Below are 26,678 nucleotides of genomic sequence, written 5' to 3'. Positions count from 1 at the left end.
GCATATAGCTTTGACTGGCTGAACTTAGCCAGCAATGCCAGAATTCAAAGCAGCCAGCTGGCCGGGCCAAACCTACAACCAGCCAGGGCAGAACTCAGCCCAGCCAGACTGGTCAAGACTCAACCCAGCCAGCCAAACTAGCATTTAACATTAAAAGGGAGTCATGAATAAGGCCTAGATGGCCGAAACATGTTGAATGTTTGTGGCTCATCAGATTGCTGACATATGGCGTTGTGCCAGCTTTTTTTCCTGGATCTAGCATTCAACCCAGCCAGTCAGGCCAACACATAATCCAGTCAGCCAGGCCACCACTCAGCCCACCAAGCCAGAACCCAAACCATCCAGCCAGACCAGAACTTAAACCAGGCAGGCAGGCCAGACTTCAAAACAGCCAGCCCAGCCTAATACAAGCCTTGCCTAGCAAAACTATGAATAAAGTGAATGTCAAGTTTCGTATTGAAGCTAAAAAGGTTAAGATAAGTTTATATTACAGTAACATTTGTATTATCACATTCAAAGTTTTCGTCAAACTTTCATTTTAATGAGGCCTTGCTAGATTATCTCCTTAAAAAAGCGCACTGGACCCTGGTGATTGTTGCTCTCTTCCACGTTGCACAGGTAGGTTCCCACCTCTCCAAGGTTGCCTTGCTTCATATCTTGGTTCAGTTCTCTTTACACTGTAGCTACATTTTGCAGGGGCTTACTTTCACCAATACATGTTCAGTTTTTCCAGTGACTGTGCAAGTGTGCTAAGCAGTGCAGAAATCATCAAAACCAACAGAATCAGAAATCCCCAAAAAATGTTGGAGTAAAATCCTTAAAAAATCAGGCACTAAGGCAATTACGCAAGTGGGCACAATGGAGATCTGATAATCTGTGTGGTGACACTGGAAAGTTGGAGGTGAGAACTTGAGGAGGGCGCAGAGAGTGAAACTCCAGTTTGTAGCCCTGGGAAACAACTTTCCACACCCAAGCTTTGGGGATGCAAACTGCTTAAAGGGTTTGTAAAGGAATTTTTTTATCTTAATAGCTTCCTTTACCTTAATGCAGTGCTGTTTTCATGTCCTCATTGTTCATTTTTGCTTTCAAGTTGCTGTAATTCTTCTCTGATCTCCACACTTCCCGGTTGTCTGTTTCCTGATAACCACAGTACTGGGAGATTTCTCTCTGTGGTCACTAATCAAGGAGGTGTGATTACTGTGTGTCTAAAACCCCTCAGCACCAATCAGTTTTGTTTTCCAAACCATCACTGCCCTCTATTGGCTCTGTGGCTCTGTACAGCAGAGAGGCAGGAAACAACATGCAAAAATTAAACTAGAAGGTACATTATATGATTGATTTTTATCTATTTTTAAAAGGAATCAGTTAACTATTATGTCTCTATACCCTGTAAACAGTCATTTCAGCAAAAAAAATATTTTTTTATTTACAACTCCTTTAACAAATGTTCCCCCACTCTGGAAAGTGCAGCGGAAGGCATGTTTGAAGAAGATTTGGCAAACTTTGGGCCCCAAACCATGTGGTGGACTGAGAACCAAGCTTGGGAGGTTCTCAACATGGAGGGTGAAGGAGTAGGCAAACAAAAAGGTGTTTATTAACAATTAAAGAGAAAGAAAACTTTGCAGTCTGTTCCTTAGACGACTTCTGCTGAAGACAGGTGCTCTTGCTTTATTAATGGCAATGATAATGGTATCAAGGGCTGACTTACAAAGATTTTTTTCAATGGCCATGTATATCAGACGCTTCTTTCGACACTCTAATATAGCACTTTAACCAAAGTATCCTACACATTTGTTCCCTCGCAACTACTACGGTCACCCTTTTCTTCTATCCTATGCTCTCTTACTTACATCTTCAATCTCTCCCTATCTACTGGAACCTAGACCAAAAGTTTGGACACACCTTCTCATTCAAAGAGTTTTCTTTATTTTCATGACTATGAAAGTTGTAGATTCACACTGAAGGCATCAAAACTATGAATTAACACATGTGGAATTATACATAACAAAAAAGTGTGAAACAACTGAAAATATATTCCATATTCTAGGTTCTTCAAAGTAGCCACCTTTTGCTTTGATTACTGCTTGGCACACTCTTGGCATTCTCTTGATGAGCTTCAAGAGGTAGTCACCTGGCGCAGCACCCCATCACTCTCCTTCTTGGTCAAATAGCCCTTACACAGCCTGGAGGTGTGTTTGGGGTCATTGTCCTGTTGAAAAATAAATGATGGTCCAACTAAACGCAAACCGGATAGAATAGCATGCCACTGCAAGATGCTGTGGTTGCCATGCTGGTTCAGTATGCCTTTAATTTTGATTAAATCCCCAACAGTGTCACCAGCAAAGCACCCCCACCATCACACCTCCTCCTCCATGCTTCACGGTGGGAACCAGGCATGTAGAGTCCATCCGTTCACCTTTTCTGCGTCGCACAAAGACACGGGGTTGGAACCAAAGATCTCAAGTTTGGATTCATCAGACCAAAGCACAGATTTCCACTGATCTAATGTCCATTCCTTGTGTTCTTTAGCCCAAACAAGTCTCTTCTGCTTGTTGCCTTTCTTTAGCAGTGGTTTCCTAGCAGATATTCTACCATGAAGGCCTGATTCACACAGTCTCCTCTTAACAGTTCTAGAGATGTGTCTGCTGCAAAAGGTGGCTACTTTGAAGAACCTAGAATATGAAATATGTTTTCAGTTGTTTCACACTTTTTTGTTATGTATAATTCCACATGTGTTAATTCATAGTTGTGATGCCTTCAGTGTGAATCTACAATTTTCATAGTCATGCAAATAAAGAAAACTCTTTGAATGAGAAGGTGTGTCCAAACTTTTGGTCTGTACTGTGTATATATATATTGTACAGGACGCTGTGGCTGGGTCCTGGAAGGACGTTATATTTCCCCTCTGTTTGGACTGTGGTGCCTGGAAGGGAATGGAAAGGGTTAACGCACCTGTCTAAGGAAGTAGTTTAAAGCAGACAGGAAGTTCCAGGTGGGAGGTGAAGGAGTATAGTGGTGTCTATGCTTGGTAATGGTGGAGAAGTGAAAGCAGTGGAAGCTATGAGAAGCTGTGAACAACTTTAAAAGGACTTGGCAGTGTCCTGCCTAAAAACCTGCCACTGAAGGACTTACCTGCAAGGACTGTTTAACTGCGATAGCAGTTGTGAGCTGTACAAGTCGGTGAGACTGTTATTTCTTTTGTTTTTGCTGCTGCAAAGCCATTTTAGGTTTAATAAACCTCAGTTTTGCTTTAAAAAGCCTGTGTCCTGTGATCAAGCTGGTCCCCCAAACATTACAATATATATATATATATATATATATATATATATTTATTTATTTATTATTTTCTTGCTCCCATTCACATCTAAATTTTAGAACGCTTGGTCTGCAACTGTCTGAGCTCCTACTTAACTGAAAACAACATGCTTGACCCCTGCATCACGCCACAGAAAATACTAAAACTCACTAACTATTTACTAACTGCTGAAACCAATAGCCACTACTCCATACTCATACTACTAAAAGAAAAAACAAGTATCCCCAAAATAGGAATTGTGGGATTTTTAGAGGCAAACCAAATAAAGAAAATATGAACAATGTAGTAAAAATATATATAATTTAATGACAATGAGAGAATATAAAATATAAAATAGTAAATGGTGTAGGAGACACCAACAGTGAATTAACAAAACAATATACAAAATATTGCGATAATGAGCCGATAACTGTAGTCATTGATCCAGGTTGCAGCACACCTCTGATGAGGAATTTGTTTCCTCTAGTCTATATACTGCCCTGCTGGAGCTTGCGGAGCCCTCTCTTAGGGGAGGTAGAAGCAATACAGCGCAGGCCTTGGAGGTAGAGACTGGAGAAGCATGGAGTCCCAGATATCAGTAAAAAAACTGATATGCTTAGGATTGGCTACTTTAGGCTGGAACCTTACTATTACATAGTTACATAGTCAGGTTAAAAAAAAAAGACACATGTCCATCTAGTTCAACCAATTAAAAAAAAAAAACTCAACAAAAATCCTTGAAAAAAAAAAATAGTGCAGCGCTGTAGGGATAGGAAATAATAGTATACATCTCATAAATACAGTGCTAGATCCAAAAATGAAATAAGTGCATCTAAACAGTGTAACAGTACACGACTTCAGTGATGCATAGTAACAAATCCAAGGTGAACACAATAGTACTAGGTGAATAAGACAGCGGGCGCTGCTAAAGCCAGAAGGCTACAAAACTATACACATAGGTGATAGCAAACATATAAACAGTGAAAACAGCATAAGTGTTCATGCAGGAGCAGCAGGCTGAACGCTACTGGAACGCATGTAATAAAGTGCTGGTGCCAAGTGTCCAAACATATAGTGCTTGCCGGAGAAGGGTTCCAATTTCCTTAAAAGTAGTGCAGATGTCCCCTTACCTTACTGCTGTAAGGTAACAGCTTAAAACAACTCTATATGGATAAGTGCAGTAACGAAATTTCACGCCGTTGGAGTTGGCAATGGTCCTCACACGGAAAGATAAAGGAAAGCACCAATAGCGTAATAACGTAGGAGCAATTTAATAGTATAAAAACAGCTTATACACTAGGGCCCAGATTCACAAAGCACTTACGCCGACGTATAACACGTTACGCGACGTAAGTGCAAATGTGCGCCGGCGTATGTGTGCGGCAGACCCACAAACCAACATGCGCCTAAAAACAGGCTACACCCTGCCAAAGTAGCTTGCACACGTCGGCGTAGGGTGGGCGCACATATGGGCTGGGCGCATGGTGCTGCTCCCATTGATTAGCCATTCAAACATGCAAATGAGGGAAATACGCCCATTCACGAACGTGCATGTGCCCGGCGCATGCTACGCGAGATGCGCGTAAGTTGTACGTCCGGCGTAAAGTTATTCCCCATAAATGAGGTGCAACCCGGCAACAGACATGCACAGGTCTGCACCAGGGAACACAAGCCGGCGTATTGTGCATTGGACGTGTGTCTGGCTGGGCGTACGTTATGTTCACGGCGTACGCAGTGATCCGGCGTAGCTTAGGCAGTTGTGCCGATGTGGTTGTGAGCAGGCGCAGGGGGGTGCTGTGCATGCGTCCACGTCACGGCGCACGCGCAGTTTGTGATACGTACCTGTCTGGCGCTCGGGCCCATCATTTGCATGGGGTCACGCCTCATTTGCATGGGTTCACGCCCACTTCCGCGTGCGCCTTCGAAACCCACGCCACGCTGGCGCAGCGTTGGGAGCACTGGCTTGCTGAATGCAATGCTTGCCTCTCCGCGCTACGTTGGCGTAGCGTACAGTGTTTGCTCTATGGCGGCGTAATGTGCGCCTTGCTCTCTGTGAATCTGGGCCTAGGTACTCACAAAAGGTAGTTTTAAAATACAGCATATAAAAAACGAGTGGCGGACTCGCTGGCATCACATCCGGTACCTGCTGTATTTTAAAACTACCTTTGTGAGTACCCAGTGTATAAGCTGTTTTTATACTATTAAATTGCTCCTACGTTATTACGCTATTGGTGCTTTCCTTTATCTTTCTGTGTGAGGACCATTGCCACCTCCAACGGCCTTAAATTTCGTTGCTGCACTTATCCATATATAGCTAGATTCAGGTAGAGTTAGGTCGGAATCTGCGCCGACCTAAGTTTAAGTGTCTTCTCAAACAGAGATACACTTAAACCTATCTAAGATACAATGGCTTGCGCCGTCCTATCTTAGGGTGCAATATTTAGGCTGGCCGCTAGGTGGCGCTTCCATTGCGGTCGGCGTAGAATATGTAAATCACTAGATAGGCCTATTCACGAACGTACGCTCGGCCGACGCAGTACAAATACGCAGTTTCCGTAAGAGATAGGCCGCCTAAAGTTATTCCATCAAATAGATGGAATAGCGATGTTAAGTATGGCCGCCGTTCCCGCTTCGAAATTCGATTTACGTCGTTTACGTCCACGTCAAAATCAATAGGCCCGTGCGGCGGACTTAGCCGCAATGCACCCTGGGAAATGTAGGCGCCCGGCACATGCGCAGTTAAAAAAAAAAAACGTCAATCACGTCGGGTCAAACCTCATTATCATAAAACACGCCCCCTCAGACAAATTTGAATCAGGCGCCCTTACACACGCCCGCCCGCTTTAGGCTACGCCGCCATAACTTAGCAGGCAAGTACTTTGAGAATCAAGTACTTGCCTCGCTAACTTACGGCGGCGTAGCCTAAACACGCTAAGCTACGCCGCCGCAAAGTTAGGACACCCTACGTGAATCTAGCTAATGGAGTTGTTTTATGCTGTTACCTTACAGCAGTAAGGTAAGGGGACATCTGCACTACTTTTAAGGAAATTGGTACCCTTCCCCGGCAAGCACTATATGTTTGGACACTTGGCACCAGCACTTTATTACATGCGTTCCAGTAGCGTTCAGCCTGCTGCTCCTGCATGAACACTTATGCTGTTTTCACTGTTTATATGTTTGCTATCACCTATGTGTATAGTTTTGTAGCCTTCTGGCTTTAGCAGCGCCTGCTGTCTTATTCACCTAGCACTATTGTGTTCACCTTGGATTTGTTACTATGCATCACTGAAGTCGTGTACTGTTACACTGTTTAAATGCACCTATTTCATTTTTGGATCTAGCACTGTATTTATGAGATTTATACTATTATTTCCTATCCCTACAGTGCAGCACTATTTTTTATTCATATATTTTGGGTTTTGGTACACTTGCAGTGCCCCAGCAGTTTTACCTTTTCTCCCCTTGTTTGTTCACTGTCCTTCCCCACTCTCCCATCCCCCCTCCCTTCCCTTTAGTTTCCCTTCCATAAGTCCTTTGGTAGCGCAGTAATACCCCTTCTTACATCAACAACAATCCTAACCCCACAGTTGATCCAGAGGAAGGCAAAAAACCCCAGCAAAGCATGCTTCAATTTGCTACAGCAGGGGAAAAGAGGCAATTTGATTTTCCCTGGATCAACATTACCTATAAATGTTAGTACCCAGTTATATTATGCACATTTGGGAAAGAATCCAGGCCTTAAAAGCAATCTACTGAGCTTAACAGAGCCAGCTCTGGAGGGGCTTTTAACTTTTTTTCAAAATTTCGCCAGCCCATCCCATTTGTATAGAAACACTGCCTTTTATCTGTCAATGTTCACACACAGCTTATGCTACTTTCTAAACTTCCTTTCCAAAATGCAGGATTATGTTCCTATGTTAATCAATGTTTTTTGGTTGTCATCAACCAATCTAGAATAGTTACTAATCATATTTCACCTCAGTCACAAATCTTTAAAAGGGAATTATACTTACTTACATGCTCCTAGTCAATACAATGAATTGGTGAAGTAATTGCAAATGCCTAACTTGTTTTAGGTTATGATATGAAAGGCTTGAGAAACACATGGTTTGTGTATTTACACCACGCTGTATTAGGTTCAACACTAGCAAATATCTAAGATGTAAAATAATGTAGTACAGAATGGAGACCAAAGAACAAGAGAAGCAATTCTCTGTGGATGCTGCCAGAACTTCAGAGCACCATCTGATTATGAAAACATCACAGGTAAGATAATATGACAACTGAGGATGAGAGGAGATTTCTGCCTCCTATTCTTGCTTGCCAACTGTGCAAATCAGGTTATTTCTGCAAAGAGACACAAGAAAATCCTTTTATCCCTCTTCTGTGATACCCTGACCGTCTCATTCTCATTACACTGACAGACTATAAAGAGTATGGTGTGTCCTTGATCTCTGAAGCTATTTTGTATTCTGTTTAACAAAATACAAAAGTACTGTACGTTTCAATAATTCCAGTGGCAAAATGACTGGCTTTATTTGTTTCAAATGTTCATGTGTTTTCCATTAACATCCATGTTTAGTTTCTGAAATATACTTAGTGGTTTACTGCCTACTGTCAAGATGGATTTATTCCACCAGTACCTGCTGTCACATGCTATCTAGACAACAGTAAGATACAAGGGAATGCACTATGTGCACGGCTAGATATGAGCTCAGACTTTATCTAAACTCATCTCTAGCTGAACTCTAAACTTGTGCTCATTTTTAATGCCAATCTGCTGCAGCCTGGACCATTCCCACCCCACAGCTCACGTAAATAAAGAAAGAAGCAGGCTGCCAGGCAGAATGACCTAGCTTCCAGGTCATTGAAGTAAAAAGTACGTTCAGAAGACACCCAAGCTCATCCCTTAATGTGACATACACTCACTGGCCACTTTATTAGGTACACCTTGCTAGCTACTATGTGTTGGACCCCCTTTTGCCTTCAGAAATGCATTAATTCAACAAGATGTTGGAAACATTCCTCAGAGATTTTGGTCCATATTGATAGGATCGCATCAAGCAGTTTCTGCAGATTTGTCGACTGCACATCCATGAATCTCACGTTCCACCACATCCCAAAAGGTGCTCTGTTGGATTGAGATCTGGTGACTTTCCCCCCTTCCTGCCCAGGAAATGTTCAGCTTTCAGCGCTATTGCATTTTATGCGGATAGAGAAATAGATGGACAGCCGCACTCCAAAAAGTCTTAAAAAAGACGTGCTCTTTATTGGTGGAAAAAATGCACAGCATACAATCAGCAAACAGTGGGGAAAATAGCTGACGCGTTTCGCATTGACTTTCAATGCTTAATCATAGCTCAAATTGCAATAGCACTATTGCATTTTAAATGACAATATAAGGTAAGCAGCGCTCTATCCAAAAAAATTATAATATATATATATATAACTAGTGCAATAATCCAACTTGTATACATACATCTTTTAGAGAAAAAAAATTATATATCAAATATTGGGATGTACAAATAGACAACTTACTGTATATCCAAATGAGACCACCATAACGATATTTAACATTTTCCCCAAGATTTTTAGTGCTCCAATATACCAGTATGTCCACAAATGATATCTGGTGCTCCAAATCAACAAAGTGCTGTTATGCAAACGTGAGTAAATTGTGCTCTAGTGCAAACAATAACAAGACTGTGCTGTGATGCCACGTGCCCCTTTTAGATACAACACTCGCTAGAGAATTTTGACCCTCAAAGATAATTTGGGTCATTAAACGCTCAATTGGACATGGGATTGCACCATTCCTTTACACAAGCAGGACCAGGACCCCCCCATGCCAGGTTTCTTACTCTCCTATTGCTCAGTACCGCTAAAAAGGTGGAATAGAACAACTGCAAAGCAAACATCATTGCACAACCAGTTTATTTAAAAGTATGGCAAACCATATAAAAACACTTTGGGCCGGATTCAGAAACATGAGCGCATCTTTCTTCCGGCGTAACGTATCTCCTATACGTTACGCCGCTGTAACTTTGGGCGCAAGTTCTGTATTCAGAAAGAACTTGCGCCCTTAGTTACGGCGGCGTAACGTATGTGTTGCGGCGTAAGGCCACCTAATTCAAATGGGGATGTTGGGGGCGTGTTGTATTTGAATTTTAATTGACCCCGCGTTTTTGCCGTTTTTTTTAAACGGCGCATACGCTGTCCGTAAAATATCCCAGTGTGCATTGCGCCCAAGTACGCCGCAAGGACGTATTGGATTCGACGTGAACGTAAATGACGTCCAGCCCTATTCGCGAACGACTTACGCAAACAACGTAAAATTTTCAAAACTCGGCGCGGGAACGACGGCCATACTTAACATTAGCTACGCCTCATATAGCAGGGGTAACTATACGCCGAAAAAAGCCTAACGTAAGCGACGGAAAAAAATGCGCCAGCGGGGCGTACGTTTCTGAATCGACGTAAATACCAAATTGGCATATTCCTCGCGTAACTATACGGAAGCGCCACCTAGCGGCCAGTGTGATTATGCAGCCTAAGATACGACGGTGTAAGACACTTACACCAGTCGGATCTTAGGGATATCTATGCGTAACTGATTCTCTGAATCAGGCGCATAGATACGACCGACCGCACTCAGAGATACAACGGCGTATCAGGAGATATGCCGTCGTATCTCGTTTCTGAATCCGGCCCTGTATGTTAACCACTCATATGTTGCATTGCGTCTCCAGCACCCAGTGTATCTATGAGCGTGGATGAGCCACCGCCGTCACAGTGTATCCATGAGAATGGATGAGACTATGAGGGAGTGTTAGCCACTGCAAACCCAGAACCAGCTTGTACTACACCAGCAGGAGGGGGCGTTGACATCCTCTAGACCTGCCTCTACGCGTTTCATCCTTGGAAAAGCGTCATCAGGAAAAGCTCCCTTCACTAAACATTCTCTGGTGGAGAATCAATTATTGTGATGTTTGCTGATATGCCCCATACTGTGAATGTGCAGCGATAGGTCCCGTTCTTACCAGTTATAGAATATGAATGTAGTTTGCGTGTTTTTTTCTCTCTGATTCTCATGTTTGTTTTTATCAAAAAACATGCAGGTAAGTTACCTAGCTTTCATCCAAAATAAGTGTGTATACATCAGTATGACAGCAGTAATACATTTAGTTACTCTAGAAGGTGCTTTAGAAAACAAAATAAAATCAATATTATCTTACCTGTTGGCATGGTGTTTAGAATTTACCTCACAGCACATTAACCACTTGCCGTCGCCGCACCGTCATAATACGTCCACAAGGTGGCTCTCCTGGGCGAGATCACGTATTATGACGTCCGGCGCGTGAACGGCGATGGGGCGCGCGCGCGCCCCGCCGCCGTTCCCGATGATCAGATTCGATGCAGAACTGATCAATCACCAGGTCCAGGCCAATAAAATCTGGCCTGGACCTGGCGATCGCTCCAACCAATGGTTGTCTTCCCCTGGCAATGTTTTGTAAACATTGGCAGGGGAAGTACTGCTCTCTCCCTCGTGTCGGTCTTTCCGTTCCAGACCGAGAGGGAGAGAGCATCTGAAACGTGAGTTGCACAACACTACTCTAACACCAGGTCACATAGGCACACATTTAACCCCCTGATCACCCCCCGATCACCCCCCAAATTAACCCATTCACTGCCTGTCACTGTGTCACCCAGTACAGCAATCAGATTTTTTTTGATCGCTGTACTAGTGTCATTAGTGACAAAAATAAGTGTTAGGGTAATCAGACTTAGGCTCTAAATAGTCTAGGGACCCCCCCTAACCCCCCCCAATAAAGGTTTAACCCCATCATTACCCCCTGTCACCAGTGATCACAGTATAAGTGTCACCGGTGACGCAGTTTAGCTAGTTAATTTTTTATTGCATCAAGGCACCCGCCATATTTTTTGCAATAAAATTTTAACCCCCTGATCGCCCGGCGGGTGATCAAAGTTTGGTTTTAGCGCCAGATAGGGTCTGCGTCGCCCCAGGCAGCGGCCAATAGCGCTAACACCCACGCACGCACCATACGCATCCCTTTAGTGGTATAGTATCTGATCGGATCGATACTTGATCTGATCAGATCTATACTAGCGTCCCCTGCAGTTTAGGGTTCCCAAAAACGCATGGTTAGCGGGATCAGCCCAGATACCTGCTAGCACCTGCGTTTAGCCCCTTCGCCCAGTCCAGCCCACCGAAGTGCAGTATCGATCGATCGATCGATCACTGACACAAAACACATAACTGCAGCGTTCGCAGAGTCAGGCCTGATCTCTGCGATCGCTAACAGTTTTTTTGGTAGCGCTTGACTCGGTCACTAACAGGTCAGGTGCTTTTTTGCCTGTGAATCTCACCACTGTACCCCTAAATTTAGAGCCCAAAATGGCAAATCGATGGTACAGTGATGAAGAGGCCTACTTGTTTATGAGCCTGACGGGTAGTGATGAGGAGGTCACGCATCTGTCAAATTCTTGCTCAGAATACGATCCTGTAGACGACAGTGGCTCCCTGACAGATAGCTCTGACGACGGAGTGGTCCCTGCTAGGGTCAGGCGTACCAGACCCCGATCTTCTGCTGTCGCTGAGGTGCAAGAACCGCAGGGCTCTCGTATGGAGGAGAGAAGTACTAGCGCCGCTATTCCTTCTGGTGAACTGGCAAGCACCAGCGGCCTAGTACATCCTGGTCATATATCCAGCACTGCAGTAACACTTGGTGACGTGGCGAGTCCCATAAGTGCAGTTCAAGCTGGAGAGGTGGCAAGCACGAGTAGTGTCCCGCTGCCACCAAGAAGAAGAAGACGACAAAGACAGGCCCGTCCCCATAGTGCCCTTCCTGCTGCATTCGCCAATCCTGATTGGGTACCCACCACTTCTGCAGCACCCGTACTTCCCCCATTCACTGGCCAACCCGGAATTCAGGTGAATACAGTTGATTTTACGCCACTGGATTTTTATTCGCTGTATTTCACGGAAGATCTCTATAGATCTATTGTGGACCAAAGCAATTTGTACGCTGGTCAATTCTTCGCCGCTAATCCCCAGCTGTCCCTTGCCAGAGATTGGAAGCCAATTACGGTTTCCGAATTTAAGATCTTTCTGGGCCTTTCCCTCATCATGGGCATTACTAAAAAGAGTGAGCTGCGGATGTATTGGTCCACGCACCCAGTTCACCATATGCCCATTTTCTCTGCCTCCATGACCAGGACACGATACGAGCAGATCTTGCGGTTCATGCATTTTAGTGACAATGAACTCTGTCGTCCTCGGGGAGACCCTGAATTCGATCGGCTCTACAAAATTCGGCCCCTCGTAAACCACCTCAACGAACGGTTTGCAGCCTTGTATAATCCCAATCAAGTTGTCTGCGTTGATGAGTCCCTGATTAAGTTTTCTGGCCGCTTGTCATTCAAACAATTCCTTCCCAGCAAGCGTGCCAGATACGGGGTCAAGTTGTATAAGCTCTGTGACAGGGCAACAGGCTATACATCTAGCTTTATGGTTTACGAGGGAAAAGACAGTCACGTAGAGCCGGAGAATTGCCCTGATTACATAGGGAGCGCTGGTAAGATAGTGTGGGAATTGGTGTCACCCTTATTCGGAAAGGGGTACCACTTGTACGTGGACAATTACTACACAAGCGTGCCACTTTTTAGTCACCTTTTTGATTATGGAATTGGCGCATGTGGCACCGTGCGACCTAATCGCCGGGGCATCCCCCAACGGCTTGTAGAATCCCGTCTTAGTCGGGGGGAGAGAGCCTGCTTACGGTGTAATAATTTGTTAGCAGTGAAGTGGAGGGATTCACGGAATGTTTTCGTTCTGTCCACGCTTCACGCAGACACGGCAGTCCAAATTCCTACGGCGACTGGTGTTGTGGAGAAACCCCTCTGTATCCACGAGTACAACCTTAACATGGGAGGGGTGGACCTCAATGACCAGTTGTTGGCGCCGTACCTAATTGCCCGGAGGTCCAAACGCTGGTACAAAAAAGTGTCAGTGTATTTGTTTCAATTGGCTTTGCTGAACGCTCATGTGCTATACAGAGCTTCAGGACGGACTGGATCCTTCCTAAAATTCCAGGAAGAGATCGTCAAAGCCCTTCTGTTTCCAGATGGTGCTGTGCCCCACCTTCCCAACGCAAATGCAGTGAGCCGGCTGTATGAGAGGCATTTTCCTTTTGTCCTCCCTGGTACCCCTACCCAAAGATCCCGCCAAAAAAGATGTCGTGTCTGCAGCAAACTCGGATTTAGGCGTGACACCCGCTTTTATTGTCCCGACTGTCCTGACCAACCTGGTCTCTGCATTGGTGCATGTTTCAAACGCTACCACACACTAGTTGAGTTTTAGCGTAGGGTACAGCACCACACAGTCCTAGGCACACCAACACAGGGTCTCGGAATATGTGATGGCCATCACATTTTGAGAGACCATAATCTGCAAGGTTCAGTTTACAGTTTTCTTACAGTTTTTATAAAAGTGAAAAAAAGTGGAAAAAAAATTAAAAAAACTCACACAAAAACACAAAAAAAATATAAAATAAAAAATCCAAAAATAGTTGTTGTTTTTTTCTCCTCTCTTTATTGTTCTCTTATGTTCACTCTCTACTGTCCACTCACTATTGTTCTATATCTATTCTCTCTATTTTTACAATGTTTTATTGTATTTGCTTTGCAGGTATGGTATGTTACACTGTAATGTTTGTTTTATTGTTAACTATCATTTGTTTAGCAGGTACGCCATTCAGTTGCATCGCGGATTTATTTAGCGTGACAGCAACAGCGTTTGCTCCCACGATTTATAAAGCTGTGACTCCAACGCTGTAGGAGGTGATTTCACCACCACGGTTAAAAAAAAAGCATATATGCCGAAGCATGGGGGCAGCAGGGGCGGAGGAGCGATTTTGCTCCTAATGCCGCGTACATACGGTCGAAATTCCGACGGAGGCTTGCCCGTGGAAAAGTTCGACCGTGTGTATGCGGCATAACTTTTTATGCGGGAGGATGCCCCCATGCTTCGGCATGTATATTTTTTAGGCACAGGTTGCGTTAAAAAATGTTTTATTTTTTACTGTATTTATTTTTTTGGTATTTGCTTTGCAGGTATGGTATGGTAAGATCTTAATGTTAAAATGTAATGTTACTTTGTTATAATGTTAACCATCATTTGCTTAGCAGGTACGCCATTCAGTTGCAGCACGGATTTATTTAGCGTGACAGCAACAGCGTTTGCTCCCACGATACATAAAGCCGCGACTCCAACACTGTGGGAGGTGATTTCACCACCACAGTTAAAAAAAGAGCATATATGCCGAAGCATGGGGGCATTAGGGGCGGAGGAGCGATTTTGCTCCTAATGCCGCGTACATACGGTCGAAATTCCGTCGGAAGCTTGCCCGTGGAAAAGTCCGACCGTGTGTATGCGCCATAACTTTTTATGCGGCGTACATACGTGTGTGAGCGGCATAACTTTTCTGCGGGAGGATGCCCCCATGCTTCGGCATATATAAATGGTGCATGTATGCCCATCATTAGAACTGGGTGGATGAAGGGAGGTATTCTAATGGTGGGCATACCCACCGATCAATCTTTTTTTCGTTCAGCCAACAGGCTGCATGAAAAAAAAAAAAGATTACAATACATGTCCAACAAGAACCATCAACGTATGGTATGTTGCTGGACTTTGAATGGTTATACCAGAATGATGCCTGCGGGTTTAGGTATCATCTTGGTATTCTTTTCAGCCAGCGGTCGGCTTTCATGTAAAAGCAGTCCTAGCGGCTAATTAGCCTCTAAACTGCTTTTACAAGCAGTGGGAGGGTATGTCCCCTCCCCGGATATAAACTGCGCCATTGGGAAAGTGGGAAAACATTTTATCACACCGATCTTGGTGTGGTCAGATGCTTTAAGGGCAGAGGAGAGATCTAGGGTCTAATAGACCCCAATTTTTTCAAAAAAGAGTACCTGTCACTAACTATTGCTATCATAGGGGATATTTACATGCCCTAAGATGGCAATAAAAATTATAAAAATAATAAAAAAAAGTAAGGAACAGTTTAAAATAAAATTAAAAAAGCAAATTAAATAATAATAATAAAAAAAAAAAAAAAAAGCACCCCTGTCCCCCCCTGCTCTTGCGCAAAGGCGAACGCAAGCGTCGGTTTGGCGTCATATGTAAACAGCAATTGTACCATGCATGTGAGGTATCACCGCGAAGGTCAGATCGAGGGCAGTCATTTTAGCAGTAGACCTACTCTGTAAATCTAATGTGGTAACCCGTAGAGGCTTTTAAAGGCTTTTAAAAATGTATGTAGTTTGTCGCCACTGCGCATTTGTGCGCAATTTTAAAGCATGTCGTGTTTGGTATCTATGTACTCGGCCTAAGATCATCTTTTTTATTTCATCAAACATTTGGGCAATATAGTGTGTTTTAGTGCATTAAAATAAAAAAATATGTATTTTTGCCCAAAAAAATGCATTTGAAAAATCGCTGCGCAAATACTGCGTGGTAAAAAAAAATGCAACACCCACCATTTTAATCTGTAGGGCCTTTGCTTTAAAATAATATATAATGTTTGGGGGTTCAACTTAACTTTCTTGCAAAAAAATAATATGTTTTTATGTAAACAAACAGTGTCAGAAAGGGCTTTTTCTTCAAGTGGTTAGAAGAGTGGGTAATGTGTGACATAAGCTTCTAAATGTTGTTCATAAAATGCCAGGACAGTTCAAACCCCCCCCAAATGACCCCATTTTGGAAAGTAGACACCCCAAGCTATTTGCTGAGAGGCATCTCGAGTCCATGGAATATTTTATATTTTGACACAAGTTGTAGGAAAGAGAATTATTATTATTTTATTTTATTTTTTTTGCACAAAGTTGTCACTAAATGATATATTGCTCAAACATGCCATGGGCATATGTGGAATTACACCCCAAAATACATTCTGCTGCTTCTTCTGAGTACGGGGATACCACATGTGTGAGACTTTTTGGGAGCCTAGCCGCGTACGGGACCCCAAAAACCAATCACCACCTTCAGGCTTTCTAAGGGTGTAAATTTTTGATTTCACTCCTCACTACCTATCACAGTTTCGGAGGCCATGGAATGCCCAGATGGCACAAAACCCCCCTAAATGACCCCATTTTGGAAAGTAGACACCCCAAGCTATTTGCTGAGAGGTCTGTTGAGTATTTTGCAGATCTTGCTTTTTGTCACAAAGATTTGAAAATTGAAAAAAGAAAAAAAATATATATATATATATATATCTTTCTTCATTTTCAAAAATAAATGAGCGCTGTAAAATACTCACCATGCCTCTCAGCAAATAGCTTGGGGTGTCTACTTTCCAAAATGGGGTCATTTGGGGGGGTTGTCTGCCATCTGGGAATTCCATGTCCTCCGAAACTGTGATAGGCAGCGAGGAGTGAAATCAAAAATTTGCGCCCTTAGAAATCCTGAAGGCGGTTCTTGGTTTCGGGGCCCCGTACGCGGCTAGGCTCCCGAAAAGTCCCACACATGTGGTATCCCCGTACTCAGGAGAAGCAGCAGAATGTATTTTGGGGTGCAATTCCACATATAACCATGGCATGTGTGAGCAATATATCATTTAGTGACAACTTTGTGCAAAAAAAAAAAAAAAAGTTTGTCATATTCCAGCAACTGGTGGCAAGATATAAAATATTCCATTAACTCAAAATGCCTCTCAGAAAATAGCTTGGGGTGTCTACTTTCCAAAATGGGGTCATTTGGGGGGGTTGTGTGCCATCTTGGCCTTTTATGGCCTTCAATACTGTGATAGGTAGTGATCGGTAGTGAGGAGTGAAATCAAAAATGTATGCCCTTAGAAATCCTGAAGGCCGTGCTTGGTTTTCGGGGTCCCGTACGCGGCTAGGCTCCCAAAAAGTCCCACACATGTGGTATCCCCGTACTCAGGAGAAGCTGCAGAATGTATTTTGGGGTGTAATTCCACATATGCCCATGGCATGTGTGAGCAATATATCATTTAGTGACAACTTTGTGCAAAAAAAAAAAAAATTGTCATATTCCCGCAACTTGTGGCAAAATATTAAATATTCCATGGACTCAACATGCCTCTCAGCAAATAGCCTGGGGTGTCTACTTTCCAAAATGGGGTCATTTGGGGGGGGTTTGTGCTATTTGGGCATTTTATGGCCTTCAAAACTGTGATAGGTAGTGAGGAGTGAAATAAAAAATTTGCGCCCTTAGAAATCCTGAAGGCGATGCTTGGTTTTCGGGGTCCCGTACGCGGCTAGACTCGCAAAAAGTCCCACACATGTGGTATCCCCGTACTCAGGAGAAGCAGCAGAATGTATTTTGGGGTGCAATTCCACATATAACTATGGCATGTGTGAGCAATATATCATTTAGTGACAACTTTTTGTAATTTCTTTTTTTTTTTTTTTTTTTTGTCATTATTCAATCACTTGGTACAAAAAAAAAAAAATATTCAGTGGGCTCAATATGCCCCTCAGCAGATTCCTTGGGGTGTCTACTTTCCAAAATGGGGTCATTTGGGGGGATTTTGTGCTATTTGGGCATTTTATGGCCTTCAAAACTGTCTTAGGTAGTGAGAAGTGAAATCAAAAATTTGCGCCCTTAGAAATCCTGAAGGCGGTGCTTGATTTTCGGGGCCCCGTACGTGGTTGGGCTCCCAAAAAGTCTCACACATGTGGTATCCCCGTACTCAGGAGAAGCAGGAGAATGTATTTTGGGGTGCAATTCCACATATAACTATGGCATGTGTGAGCAATATATCATTTAGTGACAACTTTTTGTAATTTCTTTTTTTTTTTTTTTTTTTTTGTCATTATTCAATCACTTGTTACAAAAAAAAAAAATATTCAATGGACTCAACATGCCTTTCAGCAGGTTCCTTGGGGTGTCTACTTTCCAAAATGGGGTCATTTGGGGGGGTTTTGTACTTCCCTGCTATTTTAGCACCTCAAGAATTGAGATAGGCAGTCATAAAATAAAAGCTGTGTAAATTCCAGAAAATGTACCCTAGTTTGTAGATGCTATAACTTTTGCGCAAACCAATAAATATACGCTTATTGGCATTTTTTTTACTAAAGACATGTGGCTGAATACATTTTGGCCAAAATGTATGACTAAAATTGAGTTTGTTCGATTTTTCTTATAACAAAAAGTAGAAAATATCATTTTTTCTCAAAATTTTCGCTCTTTTTCCGTTTATATCGCAAACATTAAAAATCGCAGAGGCAATCAAATACCATCAAAAGAAAGCTCTATTTGTGGGAAAAAAAGGACGCAAATTTTGTTTGGGTACAACATTGTATGGCCGCGCAATTACCAGTTAAAGCAGCGCAGTGGAAAATTGTAAAAACACCTCTGGTCTTAAGGCTGACAAATGGTCCGGTGGGAAAGTGGTTAAACTGTACTTGATATTGGTAAACAGTACAACTCCATTTTGTTTTGTTACAAAAGTGCTTCCCGTTTATCAATCATAATTCCCTATGTAGTCAAGTATATAGAGTATATACAGCTACAAGAAAGAACTAGTGGTAATTGTAGGCAGACACTGGCTAAACATCTACTACTTGTTTTTGATTCAAACTTCAGTCAGTAAAGTGGGCTGCAGTACCACATATTTACCTTCAAGACACTGGAATTGAACCAGGAACTCCTCCAGCTTTTTGAGTGCGCTGCCAAGTTGCGTTGCAGAATATGGTTTTAAAACTTCCACACATTTTTGAAGTGTAGCTACAAGTTCATCTTTAGCCAACATCCTACAAAACACAAAAAAAGGCTATTCAATAATTAATCAAGAAATTAAGACTGCTTTGTCTGTCATCTGATCAAAAACGAAAGCTTAAAGCTGAACTTCAGGAAAATATAAAAGCACCATTTAAAAAAAAATATGTTTTATATTCTCAGTGTATTTCTCTTTCAGTAATTCTCTGTACAGCATTACCAAGACTGGGCAAACACAAAGTCAATCAGGATCCGCAGTACTTGTAGTCACACTGTATACAAGAGGTGAGAATACAGGAAAGCTCTCAACAGTGTGATAGATTCTTTGACCAAACTTTGCTACTGAACCGCACTGCAGGCTAGGGACCTGGGTTGTGCATTGCCATAGATGCAAGGATCAAAAGACTAGCTTGAGAGAATTATATAATTGGGAGATTTACAAAAACAAGTGGACACAAATTATGATGCAGCTGTGCATAGTAACAAATCAGCTTCTATCTTCAGCTTGTTCAATTAAGCCATTGCCAACTAATGCCAGGTTCACACTAGTGCCACACAACTGTTGTACGACTGTCATCCTACTTTGATCCGAATTGAATGAACCGGATAAGATTTTGCTCAGTCTTGCCAGTCTTCTGGAAAAATAGGAGACTAAATCTAGTTCCTAGCAGGTAGTGTAAAACAATCAACAGATGGCTGGTTGAAATAATCCCTGGGGTGTGTAATATAGATATTTTGTATATGGTAAGCTGCATTGTGGCATCAGAAAGTCATAACGGGGAAGAATCATACTGTTTGATTTGCATTTATCAAAAGATTTCTCTAGGCGGTATAGTGTGTCAAACTTTAAAGGGGTTGTAAAGTTTGTTTTTTATTTCCTAAATAGGTTCCTTTAAGCTAGTGCATTGTTGGTTCGCTTACCTTTTCCTTCGATTTCCCTTCTAAATGTTTTTTTTTCTTTGAATTTCTCACTTCCTGTTCCTCCCCAGTAAGCTTGCCCCCATCATCCGAGCCGTTCTGGCTGGGGGTTAGTCAGCGTGCTCGCCCCCTCCCTTGGGACTACATCTCATGTTCACACATAGCATTTTCAGGAGGAAGGGAAATTCTGGCTTGGGGTGAGTCCTAGATACTCCAGACAGTATGAGGACAGGATGGCTGACTTCAGAAAGTTGATTAAACAGCTATAGGTGTAAAGAAGCTGAATCTTTCTTTGGGTGTTGGCAAACAAGGTTGTGGCTTAGGCCCCGTACACACGAGAGGATCGATCCGCTGGAATTGATCCGCGGACCGGTTTCAGCGGATAGATCCCCTGGTGTGTACGATCCAGCGGATATTTTTCCGCAGATTTTTTTCCCCGGGGATGGATTTCCAGCGGATCAAAATTTCTTAGCATGCTAAGAAATCTATCCGCTGGAATCCAGTCCAGCGGATTGATCCGCTGGTCTGTACAGACACAGCGGATCAATCCGTCCGATTACATCCCTCGCATGCATCGTAATGATTCGACGCATGCGTGGAATTCCTTATATTACAGCGTCGCCGCGTCATCATCGCGGCGACGGCGCGACACGTCACCGCGGAGGGAATTACGCTGGGATTTTGATCTCATGGTTAGTACAACCATGAGATCAAAATCCGCCAGAGGATTTATCCGCGGAAACGGTCCTCCGGACCGTTTCCGCGGATCGATCCTCTCGTGTGTACTAGGCCTAAGACATCCTTCATCGGAAAATCATCCAGTTACCCTGTGGTATGAATGCCCAAGAGCAAAAAGCAGGCAAAGACTTTTATGAACATTCAGGGTTAATGTTCATGTTCAAAAAGAAAAGCCAGATTGGTACAAATGCAAAATTGGAAGTATTGATTTCCTAAAGCAAAATACAGAAAAAGTGTTGATATATTGGGAAGATGGGGATTTGAGTGTTTACTGATGCAAGAAATTCCCCTTGTTTCAAAGAAGCAATGACAGATCTTGCCGATTCCATCCATTTTGATACACAAATGTATCTGTTTATTTAAAGTCTGATGTGGGGCTAATGCCTCCATTTGGCTTGGGAACTGTGAGTAGGTTTGAATCAAAACCTTGGAACCTTTCCTCTGAATGAACTGGTACAACCACCTCTTGTAACTGAAACTGACACAAGGCAGGCAACATATCTACATGTTTTTGAGCTGATGTTGGCAGATTGTGGGATAGGAAGCATCTTTCCCCTATGACATCCTTGATGAATTTACTGTATCACTGTCTGTCAAAAGGGATCTCTCACATGCAGGTTCAGCAGATTAAGTTTTTTAACACAAAATCATGTGCACAGATATAGAAGACATTCTAGAGACTTGGCAAATTACATTCTGTGCACCAACACAAAGCAAAAAGGCTGAGGACATCAGCTGCAATTGTTCTAATGGAATAGGGTCCTTAACCACAAAGACCAGAGCACTTTTTGCAATTCAGGACTGCATCGCTTTAACTGACAATTGCACGGTAGTGCGACGTAGCGCTCAAACAAAATTGACGTCCTTTTTCTCCCACAAATAGAGCTTTCTTTTGGTGGTATTTGATCAACTCTGCGGTTTTTATTTTTTGCGCTATAAACAAAAATAGAGCGACAGTTTCTGAAAAAAAATCTATATTTTTAACTTTTTGCTATAATAAATATCCCACCAAAAATAGATAAAAAAAACATTTTTTTCCTCAGTTTAGGCAGATACGTATTCTTCTACATATTTTTGGTAAAAAAAAAAAACGCAATAAGCGTATATTGATTGGTTTGCGCAAAAGTTATAGCGTCTACAAAATAGGGGATAGAATTATGGCATTTTTATTATTCATTTTTTTTTACTAGTAATGGCAGCGATCTGTGATTTTTATCATGACTGCGACTTTATGGCGGACACATCAGACACTTGACACATTTTTGGGATCATTGTCATTGTTACAGCGATCAATGCTATAAAAATGCACTGATCACTGTGAAAATTACACTGGAAGTGAAGGGGTTAACCACTAGGTGGCGCTGAAGGGGTTAAGTGTGCCCTAGGGAGAGCTTCTAACTGTAGGGGGGATGGGCTGTGTGTGACACGACAGTGATCACAGCTTCCGATTACAGGAAGCTGTGATCACTGTCCTGTCACTAGGAAGACTGGGGAAATGCTTGTGTCCACAATGTCGCTTCTTAAACGGTACGTGCCATTCTGCCGACGTATATCATCGTGTGGCGATCAGCAAGCGGTTAAATACAGGTTCATGTTCTCTATTCACTTGTTTTGTCCTGTTAGCAATAGTCTGGCAAATAGACAAGGCAGCAGTTGCCAGTTGCAGGGCCTGGACCTGCCAGTGTAAAAAGGGCCTTTAACCACTTGCCGTCCGCCCTATAGAGCTTTCTTTTGGTGGTATTTGATCACCTCTGCGGTTTTTATTTTTTGCGTTATAAACAAAAAAAAGAGCGACAATTTTGAAAAAAAATATATATATTTTTTACTTTTTGCTATAATAAATAGCCTCAAAAAATATATATAAAAAAACGAATTTCTTTCTCAGTTTAGGCCAATATGTATTCTACATATTTTTGGTGAAAAAATAAAAAAATGGTTTGCCCAAAAGTTATAGCGTCTACAAAATAGGGGATAGTTTTATGGCATTTTTATTATTATTATTTTTTTTTTACTAGTAACGGCGGCGATCTGCGATTTTCATCGTGACTGCGACATTATGGTGGACACATCGGACACTTGACACTATTTTGGGACCACTGTCATTTATACAGCGATCAGTGCTATAAAAACGCAATGATCAGCGTTTATTTATTCATGCAAGATCTTTATCTAAAATGGAAAAAAACTGTTGCTGTAACTGCTTATGTTACTGCATTGTGAGCTGGAGTTTGGCTATCTATTGGAATCTGCCAAATCACCTAACACTCCCCTTCCCCCAGATTAACAATGCTGCTGTCTGCTGTTCTCCTTCATCCAGAGTGGAGGCAATCTAATACATGAGGTGTGTTATTGGTCAGACCACTAGGTGAAAACAGAGGCGTCATCCATTCAGTCATGATTTTTAAAAGCATGAATGGCATCTGTTTATCAACGTTCAGATCTGTCTAAATGTAAAAAGATGCAGCTTTGCTCAGTTTAAGAAAAAAACGGATTCGGATGAATGCTGATGTAAACATATCATCATTTGTTTACATCCAACCCACCCATTTACATACAGTGTTTCAGTCTGGATCCGTTCGAAAAACAAGCAGGTGGATCTAGACTGAATACCAGTGTGAAAGGGTCCTAATCTACTAATAATTATGTAATAATGTATGCAGTAAGGCTTGAGGGTAATGTTTTGCATTTTAAATTACTTGCTTTCCCATTGACTGATATGAAAGATAAAGCCGTTCAGAATGCAAAGCTATGTCCTATTCTGCGAGACACAGCTAGTATCCAAAATAACAGAAATGCAACTTACAGGTTGAAGGAAGTAAAGTTGATAAAATGGTATATACATACCCAAGAAGCTGCAAAGCTGAGATGTAATCTTCAGTTTCCCATACTTTCTTTTCTAGACAAGCACAGTAAAGTTCTCTGATCTAGTAATGTGATAGGACAGATGAGGAAAAAAAAAAAAGTAATTCTCACAAAAGGTATAACAAAAAAAATCTGCACTTTAGTTGTGCAAAGAAAAGATACAGGGATCTACAAACCCACACGCACAATCTAAAACCTCATCATTTATGGATAATCAGTTGTACTCAAACTTAACACAAGCTATTAATTAACAACTATCATGGGTCTCTTAAAATCCTATAGGAAAATACCATAAAAAAAAAAAAAAAAGAAAAGAAAAAAAAATGAAAGATATACCCTACTTTATATAATGAATACACAAGTCATTTTGTACTTTAGAGAAAAAAAAGAAGAACTCTGGCATCCACAAAAAAAAAAATCCCCCGGTAGTGCACCCGCCAAGGAGAAGGTGTTACAACAGGGATTACATCATATCCTCTCCTCTCTCTCTATAATGAAACTCTGCTGCAATTCAGTATTATAAATATGGAAAGGGAAGAAGTACATTTATTACGAAACGGACGTAGGGCGAGCGGCGCGCTGTCGTCACCCAAGAAGCTCCTGACGTTCCCCCAGTGGACGGGTGCCTGAGAGTTTTGTGTACCGGCCGACACATTCAAGGCAAATTTTAATCTGCATAATTGTAGGTGCAATTGCAACCTTTTTAAATACATTTCTACACATTTAATGCACTATGTGGAGCTGTCACTGTTTTTACATGGTGGGCATTGATACTGCTGAAATTTCCTGAAGAACGAGATCCAACAGGACTGCATATCCGAAACGGCGAGATTGGGACCTATTACGTGCTGTTTTTGATCCCCTGTAATAAGGGATCGTGGGAATTCGGTAAGAGGCCAATTTATAAGTTTGGTGGAGGAGATATCACGTTTTCCTTTGGACACGTTTACAACCAATCTGCAATGTGGCACAGATGCACGGGTGTTTGACATACTACCTGTTATCTAATGGACTTTCTGCTGTTAATATTTTGGACTATTAACTCATTCATAGCCAAAGTTCATATCTAGCTAATGTCTTTTTGATTCAAGTGTTTTTCGTTTGTTTGGTTTTCACTTGTAAATCACCATCACCATCACTGGTGTGGGATTCTGAGGTGGCTGCATGCTGCACCTTAGTGGCCAATATTGGTCGCTCCTGACATAGCAGCTAGCTTTATATTTATATCACCATAGATCACCCACTTGCATATGCTTGTGTCTGGCAAGAAGGGTGGTTGAGGATTTATATTTTTCCTATACCGGTTTTGTAGCTGCTGACTTAAATTTTAAAAATATGACTGAAGCACCTCACTAAGTTTCAGCTCCACAAGATGTTCCCTATAAGAGAACATTTTCATTTTTTAAATTAGGGGTGACATTTTTGCACCCTGTACCAATTTGGCTTCCTGGGTGCTTTCTGCACTTTGGCATCTTGACCTTAGGTGTCAAAGGTTCATGTTCTGGCATTGGATGTAGGCAACAGCACATGCTCACTGCCTGAATTAAATTTGTTATATACTGTCACGCAAACCTTTTAAGAAAAAAATGTCAGCAGCAAAAGCTTTAGCTCCCCCAGTATATGCAAGATATTACCCTAAATTGCATGCAACTATTCACAGCCAATCAAAAGTCTTTGAGCAAACAATGAGATTACTACAGTGACAATAGCATAACAAGAATAATCTATGACTGCAACTATTGTAATAATACTAATAATGCTTTCTCTTCTCAAACATGTTTAATGTAGTGCTATGTAAAAAAAAAAAATTATAAAAAAATTAAAAATGTACAGCATTCACAGCCGTATCAAGGCTTTTTATATATATTTTAAAACATACCGTACAGCATTTGGTGAAAATGAAAGATGACTGCTGTCTGTCTCTATCATTAGTGCCATCTTCTGGCTATTCTTAATACTGCAACCCAAGAACAGCTAGCATATCACACTAGTTCAGTAAATACATCTGATATGCAAGCGATGCTTATCTCTTTCAAATCAGGGTACAAATTTATCTCCAAAACTTCATTGATAAAAAAAATTAGGCATATTTTACAAGGTCCAATTAAAATTGGTTCTCTGCCAGATACAATGCCCAGCAAGTGAAAAAGTTCTATTAACTTGCACTTTGGTAATGAACTTAAAGAGCCATACACACACAGTTTATGAAGCTTGAGGTGTAAGAAAAACAGCTAAATACACATACATCACACTAGTTCTGAAGTCTAAAGGAAGATGTATTTTGCCTTCCAAAAAATATGTAATTTTATTCCGTCTATGTTATCACTTAGACAACCCTGTCAGACAACATAGTCTGGTCCTAAACATTTCATTGTGTGTAGGCAAAACAATACAGCAAGCTTGGTTAAGGCCGACTGGATGGTAAAGGAGCAGCTCACTGATTAAATCCTCTTTGAGCACTTTAATAAAATCAAGCAAGCCAGATCTGTTATACACTTGGTAAGTTTTCTTTCGTTCAACCCAGTGGACTGAACAAAAAAAATAAAAAAATTAATAAAAAGAGGCGGTCTCTGTATTAACTATGCAATTTTAATACAGCTATCTCCCCACTGTGATATAAAAGTCTTTGTTTTATAACAAACATGTTGTACTTATCAGCTCTGTGCAATGGTTTTGTACAAAGAAGCCCTGATCCTCCTTTTCCGGGGTCCCCTACTGACGCTCCTGGCTTCTCCTGCCTTTGAGTATCCCACCAGAAAGTCACTTGCTAAGGAAGGGTACTCATGCAGCCATGCCACCCCCTGCTCCTTTTTCACTGGATTTGAGTGACAGCACCAGGAGAAAATAGCTCCCTCTGCTCTCAGTCCAGTGAGGAGAGCGAGAGCAGCACTGCTGCTCTCAGGCACAACGTTGGACAGTGATCAAACTTGGGTAAGTATTTAGAGAATGCATTCAAATAAAAAAAAAACTTTAAGCCTTTACAACCACTTTAATGAAAATAAAAAGACGTCAGCTGCAGCTACAATATGAATAGCAAAAGGCTTATTGAGTTTTGGGTGCTGTCAAAACCCCTGTGTATGTATGTGTCCTAAAAGAACAACA

The 26,678-nt window shown here is 42.0% G+C and overlaps 1 protein-coding gene across 1 annotated transcript in view; it reads right to left on the bottom strand.

Moving 5' to 3' along the window:
* The window catches only part of ORC3 (origin recognition complex subunit 3), a 147,101-nt gene that overhangs the window by 32,809 nt on the left and 87,614 nt on the right, over positions 1-26,678 (bottom strand). The window contains exons 14-15 of the mRNA XM_040350080.1: positions 23,559-23,638; positions 18,960-19,093 (exon numbers count right to left, since the gene is read on the bottom strand). Coding sequence (XP_040206014.1) covers positions 18,960-19,093; positions 23,559-23,638 — 214 coding nt within the window. The remainder of the gene's footprint in view (positions 1-18,959; positions 19,094-23,558; positions 23,639-26,678) is intronic.

Source organism: Rana temporaria, chromosome 4 (genome assembly GCF_905171775.1).
Source record: "Rana temporaria chromosome 4, aRanTem1.1, whole genome shotgun sequence".
NCBI classification, from domain to species: domain Eukaryota; kingdom Metazoa; phylum Chordata; class Amphibia; order Anura; family Ranidae; genus Rana; species Rana temporaria.
The sequence above is the reverse complement of the archived record's forward strand: the minus strand, read 5'-3'. Positions and strand labels throughout refer to the sequence as shown.